This window comes from Eumetopias jubatus, unplaced genomic scaffold, assembly GCF_037043125.1.
Source record: "Eumetopias jubatus isolate StellerSeaLion01/CBP00866 unplaced genomic scaffold, mEumJub1_p1.0 scaffold_11, whole genome shotgun sequence".
Lineage (NCBI taxonomy): Eukaryota > Metazoa > Chordata > Mammalia > Carnivora > Otariidae > Eumetopias > Eumetopias jubatus.
Genome location: NW_028274817.1, coordinates 85,680,005 through 85,694,340, shown reverse-complemented (window position 1 = coordinate 85,694,340; position 14,336 = coordinate 85,680,005). Strand labels below are relative to the sequence as shown.

Genomic DNA, 14,336 nt, shown 5'->3' with positions numbered 1-14,336 from the left:
GTGAAGAAGGGGCCGCAAGAGAGAGAATGAGGCCCAGAGTCCACGAAGCAAGCTGAAGAGTGGGCCACGTGACGGTGAATGGGAGTCACTTCATGCGGTGTCAAGAAGCGGAGGGGAGGGCGCCTGGGTGGCTCAGATGGTTAAGCGTCTGCCTTCGGCTCAGGTCATGATCCCAGGGTCCTGGGATCGAGTCCCGCATCAGGCTCCCTGCTCCTTGGGAGCCTGCTTCTCCCTCTGCCTCTCTCTCTCTCTCTCTCTCTCTCTCTCTGTCTCTCATGAATAAATAAATAAAATCTTTAAAAAAAAAAGCAGCAGAGGGGAAAAGTAGAAAACAAGCATCTGAGAGTGAATGGAGGTGAAGGAATACGACATGAGAGAATTGGGGCCATGTAAGGAGAGGGTTAAGGAGTTGTGGCACTATGAGGCCCAGCGTGAACGAAGGGTAGTGGCCCAGAGGCAGTGTAAGTGAAGCGGGGGGGGGGGGGGGGGGGGGATGAAAAGCTGGAATAAGAACGGAGGTGAAGCAGCAGTAGGGGGCGCATCTCTGTGTCGTGTGTCGTGTGTCGTGTATAATATGTAATGGAGGGCAGAGTGTGATTGAATGGGGTGACCATGGGCCAGATTCCAGGAAATTAGGGTGGAACTGTGCATAGTAAGTGAAGCGAAGGAGGTGCCAAGAATGGGTAAATGGAGGCAACGAGGGGCAGAAGGCGAGGGCACGGTGGCCATATTGTGCAGAGTGTGGGAGGAGGCACAATGTAGTGAACAGAGCTGGCTGCTGAGCAGAGTGGGGGGAATGGAGGGGACGAGGGGCAGAGTGAGTGGAAATGGAGGGAACCAAGTGGTAGAGTGTGATTGAAAACAGTGGAGTGGCACCGTGTTAAGGAAAGTGGGGGAATGTGGCTGACTGTGAGGCCCAGGGCCTGAGTCCTGTCTCTGTGTCTCCAGCCCCTCTCTTCCTGCATCTCTTTCTGACATCTCAGGGTTTCTCCCTGGTTTTGCCTCCTCCCATCTTTGTGTACAGGTCAGTATCTTTCTTTTCCCCTGTGTGTCCGTCTCCAACAGAGGTGGCACTTGGAAAGACAGTGAGCCCTCTGGCTTCTGTGTTTCAGAATCTATTACATGGTATTTGCTCATAGAGCCCAGAGGTCCAGAATGCCCCTAGTTCTGAACAGGGCATTTGAGTCCAGAGCAAAGAGTTGGCCAGGAGGGCCTATGGGTGTTATAATGCAGACCTGGGTCACTGTGGCGGTGACTCTGGCCACACTGATGGTCGCCACTGTGGATGCGAAGATCTATAAACGCTGTGAACTGGCAACGAAGCTGGAGAAGGCGGGCCTCAGTGGCTTTAAGGGCTACAGCGTTGGAGACTGTGAGACTCCAGCTGCCCCAAGTCCCACCCACACCCGGAGCTGCCCACCACACTCAGACCCAGGCCCCCTTCCTCATCTATCACCTCCCTAGGCCAGGGCATGATCCTCTCGGCCATCCCCTGACTGACTCCAATGTCCTTACCATCATTGCCTTCACAGCCATCACCCCCATGTCTACCATCAACACCATCACTACCATCAAAGTCATCACGAATACCATCACCCCTGCCATCCCTCATACCTCACCAGAATCACCAACATCAACACCACCACCAAACCAAGATCGTCACCTCCACAGCTGGGATGACAACGACCCCTGTCCCCTCCCCTTATCCTACCATCCCCTAGCTGTGCCTACCCCCTCCCTGCCCCAGGGCTGTGCATGCCACACTATGAGAGTGGCTCTGACACCTTCTTCGTGGACCACGATCACGACGGCAGCACCGGATACGGCATTTTCCAGCTGAGCTCCACCTGGTGGTGTAACAATGGTATTACACCCACCCAGAACCTCTTGTCACATCAAGTGTTGATGTGAGGCAGCACTGGAGACACCCCGAAGCCCTCCCTGCCTGGCCCCACTGCCCAACACACAGAGTTCAAGGTTGCCTAAGCCATAACCTCCAGTAAGAAGCAGAAAAATGACAAGGAAAAGAGCACATTTGCCTGGGCTGTTAGAGACACCATCCATACCGTACCCTTACCGACTACGCTGAGATGTGGTCCAGGTCAGGAGGGCTCAGAAGTCCTACACCTCCCCGAGAATGGAGGCTGCAGTTTTCGGGGACTCAGAAAACCGGAAACTTACCTCCATGTGGAATGGAGGGGGAGATTGTCCTGATTTGGTGTTGAGGTTGTTCAGGCCCTGAGGGAAGAAACACATATCTGGCTATAGGAACAGAAATAAGGAGTGTCTGTGCAGAAAGGAGAGAGCTTTCCAGACAAGGGTGTGGTGGTATTGAGGACAAAATTTAATAGCGGTAGTTGTTCGGGGTTGGCCAAAATGGTGCTTGAGGTTGTCCAAGACAGACCAAAATGGGGACTGAGGTTATTAGGGTCCACGCCAAATGGAGGTTGAGGATGTCCAAGTCCTGCTACAGTAACAGAAGAGGTTACCCAGGATTGGCCAGCTTGAAGGTTGAGGTTGTCCAAGACTAGCCACCACAGAGGCTGAAGCTGTCTAGGACAGGGTAACATGAAGAGTAAGGTTTCTCAAGACTAGCTAAAATAAAGGTTAAGGTTGTTCACTTTGAGCCAACATGGAAGTTGAGGTAGTCCAGGATCAGCTATAAGGGAAGTTGAGGTCCTTGAATGGTCAACATGGAGGTTGGAATTATTTGTAACTGGTCAAAATGGCAACTGAGGTTGCCCAGGACTGGTCAACATGGCAGTTGAGATCATTTACCTGTCAGAATGGCAGTGAAGGTCGCCCTGGTTGAGCAGTTGGGATCATCTAGAACCAGGCACCATGATGACTGAGGTTGAATGGAACTAACCAGCATGGAGGTTGAGGTCATTTGTAACCAAAGCGGCAGTTGAGGTTATCCAAGACCTGACAACACAGTGTTTGAAGTCACCAAGACTGACCTACCTTGCAGCTGAGTAGCTTCCCAACCAGCCGACATGGTGGTTAAGGTGATGTCAGACCAGCTGCTGTTGCAGTTGAGATCATCCATAACCACACAAAATTACAATTGAAGTCATCCAGAACTGGCCAACAGAGTTTGAGGTTGTTAGGACCAGGCAGTATGATGGTTGAGGATATTCATAACCAGGCAAAATAAATCAAGATCATCCAGGATCTGGGGGCACCTGGGTGGCTCAGTCATTAGTTGTCTGCCTTCAGCTCAGGTCATGATCCCAGGGTCCTGGGACTGACCCCCACATTGGGCTCCCTGCCCCGCGGGAAACCTGTTTCTCCCTCTCCCACTCCCCCTGCTTGTGTTCCCTCTCTCACTGTGTCTCTGTCAAATAAATAAATAAAATCTTTAAAAAAAAAAAAAAAGATCACCCAGGATCTGTCAACGTGAATTAAGGTTCTACAGAACCAGCCAACGTGGCGGTTGAGGTAATTCATAACCAGCTGACAAGTGAATCAAGGTCATCTAGAATCAGTCAATGTAGTGGTTGAAGTTATTCAGGCTCCAAGGAATCCAGAACCCCTGGGCCTACCATACACTGTCACCCTGTCCCCAATGCACCAGCTCACTATGTCCCTTTCTTCCCTCCCCCCCGTAGACCTGCTCAGCCACCATATTCTGGATGATATCTTGTGTGCCAGGCAGGCGGTGTCCTCAGAGAATGGCATGACTTCTTGGTAAGTTCATAGGGGCAGCTTGGACCTTGGGCAGCAGGGATAATGGCACTACCATCTTATCAGCCTGTCCACTTCACCCTCCTTCTCTCCCTTCATTTCCCAGGGATTCATGGACCCGGCACTGTTCTGGCCATGATTTATCTGAATGGCTCAAGGGATGCAATATGCATGCCAAAGCTAACTCAAAGAAAACTAGTAATTCATGATTCAGTTTCCCAGAAGTAGAAATTTTCTTTTCTTTTCTTTCTTCTGTGGGTTTAATAAAGAATGGTATCTATAAACAATGCAGGAGTCCTCTGATGCCTAACTCTCTTCATTTTTCAGAAGCAGACTCCCCGCTGAGCAAGGAGCCCAATATGGGACTCGATTCCAGGACCGTGGGATCATGACCTGAGCCGAAGCCAGACGCTTAACCCATGAGCAACCCAGATGTCCCTAAATAAAAAATTTAAAAAAAAAAAACACTTTTCCCATAGGAGTCCTATATATAGAGTGTGTGTAATGCAGAAACCACCCAACCACCCATGTGCTCTCAGGAAGTCGGTTTACAAATCCATTATTTTCATGACCTCACTCCTTAGTGACATTTTTCTAATGGATGTAGCTTGCCTCAGGTGTCTATTTTGGTTTTTCTGGTGCCTCTCCAGCTGGTCAACTTGGCAGACTTCTAGAAAGACGAATAATAAACCATTCCCTGTGAATATACCTTTTGTTAGAAGCAGACCTCTGATAAGGTTGACTTATTTTAAGTCTAGATACCAGTCAGAAAGAAATTCAAATTACATGTCTCCTATACTCTGAGCTTGAGGGAAAGAAAGCACAAATTGCTCTGACAGAAATTGGAACAAGAAAGTAATGATAAATATCAGTGACTTTGATTAAGAAAAATACCTTAAAATGGAGGAGAGCAGGTGAAAATAGGTTTAGAGAGCTGTGAGTAGGGTAAAGGGATTTTGAAAAGGTAGTAGACCCAGGATTTGGATCTCAAACAGAAGAGCCTTTCAGGAAGGCTGAAAATGGGGTGCCTGGATGGCTCAGTCGATTAGGCATCCGACTCTTGGTTTCAGCTCAGGTCATGATCTCAGGGTCATGAGATCGAGCCCCATGTCAGGCTCCACACTGAGCATGGAGCCTACTTGGGATTCTCTCCCTTTCCCTCTGCCCCGCCCCGACATGCTCGTGCACGCATGCGCGCTCGCTCTCTCTTGCTCTCTCGCTCTCTTAAAAAAAAAAAAAAAAAAGGAAGGCTGGAAACAACTGAGGTGACCAAGAGAATAAGTAGAAGGATGAGGCAGATTGTAGTCCAGTTCCTTATACCACTTCATTCCAAGATTACCACGAGACAGCTCACAAAACTAACAATTTGGAGTTAGCAAAAAAAAAAAAAAGTCATATCCTTGAGGAAGATATTTCTCAGCTTTTAAAGACGTCCAGCCCTCACTCGCCCACTGGGGCCTTACTCATTATCTCCATCTGTCCGTTTCTTCTCTACCTGTGTAACTCGAACTTGGAATTTCTCTATGATCTGGAGTCCTCTCTTCTCAAACAGGCGATCACATCTGGTTTGGTAACAGGATACCCTGTAATGGAAATGATAGATGATTTAGGCACATCCGTGTGGGTTTCACAGCCTCGAGGTAATTAGGAAGGTACATTTTAATAAGTATAAATTTCACACGAGAGATGAAAATACAAACACCTTATTCAGTCTAAGAGGGATTAGGAATCTTGAATCCCTGGAACCTGAGGTCAAAGTATTGAAACACTTCAGAGGTGGAAAGTCATCCGATCTGGTACACTGTGAATTACTCAGGGAAGCTGTGCTCACCCACAGAGACCAAATGGCTATAGCTCTCTAGCATCACAGCTCTGTAAAGTGTCCTCTCAGAAGATTCCAGATGATTCCACTCCTGGGTGAAGTCCACAGCCACATCCTCAAATGACACTGATCCCTGTAATTGTATCCTTCTATTCAATCAGTTTGATAGAAATTTAAATGGTGATATATTTTAAGATGAAGGGACTATTCTTCAGAGAGAGGCTACTGTTTAATAATTTCCAAAAAGTTTTCTCTGAGATATTTGCAATAGCTATCTCTAGCAAAGGACTAAAGAACTCCTCAAAATCAAGATGATAAATGTAGGCAATCTCATAGAAAAACCAGAAAAAGATTTGAACAGATACTTCACAAAAGATGATATCCAATTGGCCAGTAAACATATGAAAGGGTGCTCGAGGGGCGCCTGGGTGGCTCAGTCGGTGAAGTGTCTGCTTTTGGCTCAGGTCATGATCCCGAGGTCCTGGGATCGAGCCCCACGTCGGGCTCCCTGCTCAGCGGGGAGCCTGCTTTTCCCTCTCCCTCTGCCTGCCGCTCCCCCTGCTTGTGCTCTCTCTCTCTCAAATAAATAAAAAATCTAAAAAAAAAAAAGGTGCTCGACATCTTTAGTCACCAGGGAAATACGAATTTAAACCACAATGAAATATAACTATATACCAACAGAATGGCTAAAATTAAGACCAAAAATCCAAATGTTGGCAAGGATGTGGAGCAACTGGAACTCTCATATATTGCTGGTGAGAGTAAACTATAAAATAGTATAGCCACCATGGAAAACATTTTAGCTGAATCTATTAATTAATACTAAGCATACACCTAACCTAGGACCCAGCAACCCCACTCCTATGTATATATCTAATGGAAATGCACACACATCAAGACATGTACAAGAATATCCATAGACGTATTATTTGAAATTGCCAAAATGGAGACATTCCACCAGCCGCAGAATGAATAAACAACTGTGATGTATTTATACAACAGAATAGTACACAGTAACGGAAAGAACGAATGATACACAAAATGACAAGAATGGATCTCAAAAACATTATGATAACTGAAAGAAGCCAGACACAAAAGCATAACGTAAGATTCCATCCATGTGACATTCAAGAACAGGCAAAAATAATCTATGCCTATAGAAATCAGAAAGCATTACCCATGAGGCAGGGGATAGTGATTGGACGTGGCATGAAGGAGGCTTCTGGGTGACTTCTCACTTTCTGTTTCTTGATTCAGGTACTGGTTACACAGGCGTTTCCAATTTGTAATTCATGAAAGTGTACACATTATACACTTTTTTCTGTATGCTATGCTTCAACAAAATGTCAACCCCCCCAAATTCTTATCTAAGTAGTATTCCCATAATATTTCCATAAAAAATAGTAAGACAAAGATATAAGAACAAAAAAAAAAAAAAAGGATTTATGCACCTACAGGCAAGGGGCACCTGGCTGATTCAGTCAGTAGAACATGGCAGTTGCTCTCAGGGTTGTGAGTTCGAGCCCCACCTTCGGTATAGAAATTAAATAATATATTAAAAAAAAAAAGAACCCACATGAAAAAGAGCAATGTACGTAAAAGAACAATTCACCAAAAGAGGAAAGAATATGAAAAGATACTCAACCTCGTGGCTAACTAAATAAACACGAACAAAAGAAATGAGATATTTTAACTATCAAATGGCAAGGATTAAAAATATGACAAAAGGATTAGGAAGGGTATTTTCATTTATAGATAGAGCTAGAGTATTATGCTAAATGAACTAAGGCAGTCCGAGAAAGACAAATACTATGTGATCTCATTCATAGGTGGAATTTAAGAAACAAAACAAATGAACAAAGGGAAAAAAAAGAGAAACAAACCAAGAAACAGACTCTTAAGAATAGAGAACCAACTGATGGTCACCAGAAGGGAGAGAAGTGGGAGAATGGGGGAAGTAGGGAATGGGGATTATAGAGTACACAGCTCATGATGAAAAAAATAAAAAAGTGACGCCTGGGTGGCACAGTCAGTTAAGCGTCTACCTTCGGCTCAGGTCAGATCTCAGGGTCCTGGGATCGAGCCCCCCATTGGGCTCCGGCTCAGCGGGGAGTCTGCTTCTCCCTCTCCCTCTGCCCCTCCCCCCGGTGCGCTCTCTCTCTCTCTCTCTCATGCTGTTTATTTCTCACTCTCTCTCTCAAATAAATAAATAAGATCTCTCAAATAAATAAATAAGAAAAAAGAAAACAGAAAGTTTTAAAAATAAAGTATTGAAAACAAAGAAAAGAATGAAGAGAATTTTTTAAATAAATAAATGAAACATCTCTTTCTACCAAAAATAAATAAAATAAAAATATGACAGAAGGATTAGGAAGGGTATCTTCATTCATTAGTAGGAGTACAAACTTGCACAAACTTTTCAAAAGGCAATTTGGCAAGGTCTGTGAAGGTTCAAAACGTGCCCAACTTTTGAACCAGAAATTGTAGAAATGCTCAGCACGGTACAAGATAGAGGAGAAGAAAGATTACTGCCATGCTATGCATCGTGGCACATGCATACAAGACAAAAATAAGCAGCTGTTAAAGATATTGGTCTAGGGGCACCTGGGTGGCTCAGTCGTTAAGCGTCTACCTTCGGCTCAGGTCACGATCCCAGGGTCCTGGGATGGAGCCCCGCATCGGGCTCCCTGCTCAGCGGGAAGCCTGCTTCTCCCTCTCCCACTCCCCATGCTTGTGTTCCCTCTCTCGCTGTGTCTCTCTCTGTCAAATAAATAAATAAAATCTTAAAAAAAAAAGATATTGATCTTGACAGTGAAATATCTTCTATCGACAAGTATTCACAGAGTGGGGACTGTCCCAGCTATGCCAGTAACCAGCTCTGCAACTCCACGCCACTTGCTTACCCACTCTGGGACTCAGTTTCCACATTAGTAGAATGCGGATATTAAAGGTACCCACTTCTCAGGGTGGTTGTGAGGACTAAGGTGGTCATGTGTATGAAGTACTGAGTAGGGGGCGCCTGGGTGGCTCAGTCAGTTGTTAAGCATCATGTGGGCTCAGGTCATGATCCCAGGGTCCTGGGATCGAGCCCTGCTCAGGGGGGAGCCTGCTTCTCCCTCTCCCTCTGCCTGCCGCTCCCCCTGCTTGTGTGCTCTCTCTCTCTCTCTCTCTCTGTTAAATAAATAAATAAAATCTTAAAAAATAAAATAAAGTACTTAGTAGAGTGCCCGGTGCAGTGCAGGCTCATTACGTGTTAGCTTCTGTTCCTGCCACTAACATCATCATCATCCCCATCCTCTGTATTATCATTATCATTACTCCTACTACCTTCATCAAATGTAAAGAGAAAACAGGGAATTGCAAAAGTTTGTATATTATGAGCATATGTTAGCAAAGGAAGTTCTGTATCAACAATATGCTTTTACGTGTATGTAAATATAAAGAAGAAGGGACAGAGAGAGGTATAGATGGAAATTAAATTCACCATAGAATTGGTTATCTGGAATGAGTGATGATATGAAACCTGGAGGTATTTTCTCTTTTTAGGTTGTACATTCCTAAAAGAGTTTGAGTTTTTGGTGCTACTTCTTTTGTAGGGAGAGAGAAAAAAATGACAAAACAATATAGACATGTTTAAAAAGGGCAAAAGGGAGAGAGAGGCGCCTAGGTGGCTCAGTCATTGGGCGTCTGCCTTTGGCTCAGGTCGTGATCCCAGGGTCCTGGGATTGAGCCCTGCAATGGTCTCCCTACTCAGTTCAGTGGACAGTATGCTTCTCCCTCTCCCTCTGCCCCTCCCCTCGTTTGTGTGTGTGTGTGTGTGTGTGTGTGTGTGTGTGTGTGTGTGTGTGCAGGCGCGCTCTCTTTCTCTCTCAAATGAATGAAAGAAAGAAAGAGAGAGAGAGAAAGAAAGAAAAAAGGGCAAAAGGTAAAGAACTGAACATAGTCAGGGACATCATGAATTCTCAGCCTGAAAAGGAAAAACGCAGACCTTTGGATCACTCCGGCTTTGCTGAAACCCCAGATGAGGAAAAAAACCGTATTGGAGGGGAGGTGTGTGGGAGGATGGGTGAAACAGAGAAAGGGGATTAAGAAGTACAAACGGGGCATTCGGCGGCAGCCACTGAGCAGACCGGACTTCACTTGCACGCACACCTCGCTCCGCTTCCTCTGCAACCATGTCTGACAAACCCGATATGGCTGAGATTGAGAAATTCGCTAAGTCGAAATTGAAGAAGACAGAAACGCAAGAGAAAAATCCACTGCCTTCAAAAGAAACGATTGAGCAGGAGAAGCAAGCAGGCGAATCGTAATGAGGCGCGCGCCGCCAATATGCACTGTACATTCCACAAGCATTGCCTTCTTATTTTACTTCTTTTGGCCGTTTAACTTTGTAAGATGCAAAGTGGTTGGATCAAGTTTAAATGACTGTGCTACCCCTTTTCACATCAAAGAATCGAGAAGTACTGACAACCAAGGCGCCTGCCTCTCCCATCTGCCTGTCTGGCTGGCAGGGAAGGAAAAGAACTTGCGTGTTGGGGAAGGAAGAAGCTGGGTGGGAAGACAGTGAAATCGAGAGTAAAAACCAAGCCGGTCCGGGGTGTCCTGCAGGCTGTCAAATGCAGTTTAATCAGAGCGCCATTTTTTTTGTTCAAATGATTTTAATAATTGGAATGCACAATTTTTTAATATGCAATAAAAAGTTTTAAAACCTGAAAAAAAAAAAGAAGTACAAATGGCCTGTTATAAATAAGTCAAGGAGAGAAAAGTGCAGCATAGGGAATATCGTCAATAATACTGCAATAATGTCGTCTGGGGACATATGGTGACTACACTTACTCTGGTGAGCATTGCGTAAGGTAGAAAATTGTCAAATCAATATGTTGATTTGAAACTAATATAACATCGTATGTTAATTAAACTCCAATTTAAAAAAATCCTGGAAAATAACTTGAAGGGTATGGGGTTTACTGGTTATTTCTTTTAAGATTTTATTTATTTATTTGAGAGAGAGAGACACAGCGAGAGAGGGAACACAAGCAGGGGGAGAGGGAGAGGGAGAGTCCCCACTAAGCAGGGAGCCTGATGTGGGGCTCCATCCCAGGACGCTGAGATCATGACCTGAGCCAAAGGCAGCCGCTTAACAACTGAGCCACCCAGGTGCCCCGTTTACTGGTTATTTCTTGACCGTTAAGGTTTTATCCTTGTATTGACCCCGAACACGAGAGCTGCTTGTGCTGACATGACTTTGGTTTCCTGAAGTGTCACATCCCTTTAGTTCTGTCCCAGCAGGACGCCTTTGGCTGGTATGAAGACATACTTTAAGTCACATGCAGAACAATCGTCTCCCTGTGATTATTACAAGATTGCTGATGAGGACATGGCTGACCCATAAGAGAAATACCTTGAAACCTCAACATCAGGAAATCTTTGCTTCTGAGGGAGTGGCTTACTTTCTCTCTATGGGTAAGATAAATCAAGTGAGTGTTTCTCCCCTTTATGTGACGGCTTCCAGGAAGCTCAGAAAAAGAACTGTAGCTCAACATAAGTATATAGGATCCTATGACCTACATATATACATTTCAACCTTGCTTTGGTATTGCTCTGTTTCCCTAATCCTAACTTTTTATGTGTTTATACATGTACATTTTATGGTATAAATAATAACGTCAAACCCATATATAAAGCTTATTATGTGTGTGCCAGGCTTTGTTCTAAACACTTAATTTTTTTTAAAGATTTTACTTATTTATTTGAGAGAGAGAGAGAGAGAGCACAGAGGGGAGGGAGAAGCACACTCCCCGATGAGCAGGAAGGCTGAGGCAGAGCTTGATCTGAGGACCTTGAGGTCATGACCTGAGCGAAAGGCAGACTCTTAACCAACTGAGGCACCCAGGCGCCCCCTAAACACTTAATATTAACTCAACTGATCTTCACAACAACCATAAAGGCTTAGGTATCATCATCATCATTTTACAAATGGGGAAACTAAGCTACAGAGAAGTTAGAGACCGCCTAAGCTCACAAAGCTATTATGAGCATTTTGGCCCCAGAGTCTGTGCTCTTTACCACTACACATTACTGCTTCTTTGCTTCTAAATGTTTTCACATTGGTCAGGGAGAGGGGAGCAAGTAAGAACTTACCTGGAAATTAGTCATGTCTGCCTTATGGAGAGAGGGCAGTGGCCTAGAAAAGCAAAGCTGTTGAGAGGGGGGAGAAGAAAAGAGAAGAGGTTGCAATAACATGGAAAAATGGAAAGCTCACCAAATCATCAGGCTAGCAATCCATAAACGCCAACTGGTTAGCTGTAGCCAAGAAAAAACAGGAAAGAACATTCATTTGCCCCACACAGCCCCATCATTCAACAACACCAATCGGTCACGGTCCTCACAGACCTCCCAACACTCACCCTCACCCATCACTGACTCCAGACACCCCCATCACCCCAAAAACCCTCATTATTCACCCCACGGACCCCATGACGCACCCCAGAGATCCCCCGTCACTGACTCCAGAGACCTCCCATCACACACCCCACCCCCTACAGCCCCACTCCACAGACCCCACCACTCACCTTAGAGGCCCCCTTACCTAGCCCCCAGAGACTCTCACGACGCATCTCAGAGCCCCCCTCCAAGTACTCACCCGGCGAATTCGCGTCTTTACAAAGCCCGCACTCGCACGTGCCGTTCCGCCCGCAGACCAGCGCTGTCTCCCTGCCGCTCCGAGCGAACTGTCCGCCCTCCATTCCCTGCTCTCCGGGTTTCCACCTGGATTCTGGCGAGGTCCGCCTGGAGTTTCTCAAGTTCCTCCAACAACAACTTTATTGGTCCTTTACCCCACCGTCGGTGGGGGCCGGCTCTAGTCCTCGCATGCGCAGTTGCCCTCGCTGCAGCCGTCGGGTCAGCGGCCAGTAGCAGCTCGGTGCCGTGTGTGGTTTTGCAACGGCCTTGACCGCACGGGGCGGGGGGGGGGGGGGGGGGCAGAGAAATGGCCGCGCCAGTAAACCGGTTTGGCAGGGAGCAGACATCTTTCAAAGGTTCCAATTCCGTACAGCGGAGATCGGCGCCTCTGAAAGTTCAGAAGACATGGGATTTCGGGAGGACTTTGAAAACTTGCCACGAGCGAGGCCCTTGGGGCAAAGGCTAGCGATGGGCGAGTTATGCGCGTGGTTGCGGGTCTGATGGGAACTGATCTGAACCGACGCAGGGCTGAGGACAAGACCAACCCCTCCGTGGGAAGATACCACGGCGGAGTTGGGCATGGGGAGACCGGGAATAGTACAGTTATCCCTGGGAACTATTAGTGGGAAGAAGGGAGGCAAACTGGGAATGATCCCTTCCTCTACCACTGGGGAAATGGGGAGAAAGTGTAAGGGTGCAAGAAGGTAACACTGGGGAGATGGGGGGGTGGAGAACCGGGGGAGTACAGTCCTTCTGATAGATACTATTCAGCTAGCGGTCCTCTGTGGGAGATACCACTAGTGCAGATGGGGGAAAGTCTGTCCTCGGAGAAAGAGACCTATGAGGAAAGTGACAAGGGTAAGCATAAGTGCAAGGAGAGCCAGAGACAGAAGCCTGAGAGATCTGGGGCAACAGGGAGGTCCTAGTCGGCGACTAAATAAGAATCCGAACCTGACAGTGATCCGCCAGGTCCACATTCCATCCCCTTTCTAGGAATCTGCCCCCAGAAAGTTATGGGAGGGTCGAGATGCCAGGGTCCGGAGTCCTTTGGGCCCAGGTCCCAGGCCTCCGGGCCTCAGTAACCTGTGGAGGAACAACCAGCACACAGTGCTCAGGTCCTGGACCTTAAACACTCTACCCTATTAATCACACTCTACCACTTAGTCATGTGAAAGGGAAAATGCACGGGATAATTAAGGAGATAATTTTTTCCCAGGCTATTGCAATGGGGAAAACTCGTTAATGAGGAACATCTCAAAAGCAAGGAAAGGGACCTGGGGTTTTATAGAGTGTTAAATAACCAAACCAAGTAAATTTGAAGATCTAGTTGGTTTTATTAAACGGTTCATGAGTCGGGCGGCAGCACCCCACCCCCAGCAAGTAGCGAGGTGCTCCAAGGAGTTGTAAAAAATGCCAGGTTTGTACAGAAGGGTGGGGGCAAGAAAGTTATTAACAAAAGAAAAGGATTGTTCCAGGCCAGGCCTCGCTCTAGGGGGAAAAGCAAGGTGTCTTATCCTGCAGATTACCTCATCTTTTTGGGGAGGGGTATGGAAAGGGCTCAGGTGGCAGATTCATTGGTGTGGATTTAAAAATTCCTGGCTGTCTGATTAAGACTGTACTTCTGCGGGAGGTTGAAACTGCAATTAGATTATGACTTTGGGGGATACAAAAATGCAGATTTGAAGGGGTACATGCACCCCAATGTTTATAGCAGCATTATCAACAATAGCCAAACTATGGAAAGAGCCCAAATGTCCATCGACTGATGAATGGATAAAGAAGATGTGGTATATATATATACGATGGAATATTACTCAGCCCTAAAAAGAATGAAATCTTGTCATTTGTCACGGTGTGGATGGAGCTAGAGTGTATTATGCTAAGTGAAATAAGTTAGAGAAAGACAAATACCATATGATCTCACTCATGTGTGGAATTTAAGAAAGAAAACAGATGAACATAGAGGAAGGGGGAAAAGAAAACAAGGAGAGAGGGAAACAAGCCGTAAGTGACTCCTAATGATAGAGAACAAACAGGGTTGATGGAGGGAGGTGGGTGGGGATGGGCTAGATGCGCGATGGGTATTAAAGAGGGCATTTGTTGTGACAAGCCCTGGGTCTTGTATGTAAGTGATGAATCACTGAAT

The 14,336-nt window shown here is 46.2% G+C and overlaps 2 protein-coding genes and 1 long non-coding RNA gene across 3 annotated transcripts; 2 read left to right on the top strand and 1 right to left on the bottom strand.

Annotated features, from left to right (window-relative positions):
- Positions 1 to 1,215: 1,215 nt before the first annotated feature.
- Positions 1,216 to 3,915, top strand: LOC114216810 (sperm acrosome-associated protein 5-like). Its single transcript, XM_088028570.1, has 5 exons — positions 1,216 to 1,372; positions 1,748 to 1,907; positions 2,001 to 2,101; positions 3,612 to 3,677; positions 3,794 to 3,915. Exons 1-5 carry the CDS (start codon positions 1,216 to 1,218, stop codon positions 3,913 to 3,915), a joined length of 606 nt encoding a protein of 201 aa, XP_087884696.1.
- Positions 3,916 to 5,119: 1,204 nt separating this feature from the next.
- Positions 5,120 to 12,323, bottom strand: LOC114216816 (uncharacterized). Its single transcript, XR_003610840.2, has 3 exons — positions 12,153 to 12,323; positions 11,651 to 11,707; positions 5,120 to 5,270 (listed from the first exon to the last, which is right to left on the bottom strand). It is a non-coding gene; the product is annotated as an uncharacterized LOC114216816 (long non-coding RNA).
- Positions 9,639 to 10,221, top strand: LOC114216812 (thymosin beta-4-like). The gene has a single exon (XM_088028825.1). The coding sequence runs from the start codon at positions 9,685 to 9,687 to the stop codon at positions 9,817 to 9,819; it is 135 nt and encodes a 44-aa protein (XP_087884951.1). The 5' UTR covers positions 9,639 to 9,684; the 3' UTR covers positions 9,820 to 10,221.
- Positions 12,324 to 14,336: the final 2,013 nt, after the last annotated feature.

Bases quoted from the DNA above. Each gene is read 5' to 3' on its own strand.
- LOC114216812 (XM_088028825.1), top strand. From the start codon at position 9,685: ATGTCTGACAAACCCGATATGGCTGAGATTGAGAAATTCGCTAAGTCG.
- LOC114216810 (XM_088028570.1), top strand. From the start codon at position 1,216: ATGGGTGTTATAATGCAGACCTGGGTCACTGTGGCGGTGACTCTGGCC. The intron at 1,908-2,000 runs GTGAGGCAGCAC...CATAACCTCCAG, and splicing joins TTGTCACATCAAGTGTTGAT to TAAGAAGCAGAAAAATGACA. The intron at 2,102-3,611 runs GTCAGGAGGGCT...TCCCCCCCGTAG, and splicing joins TACGCTGAGATGTGGTCCAG to ACCTGCTCAGCCACCATATT.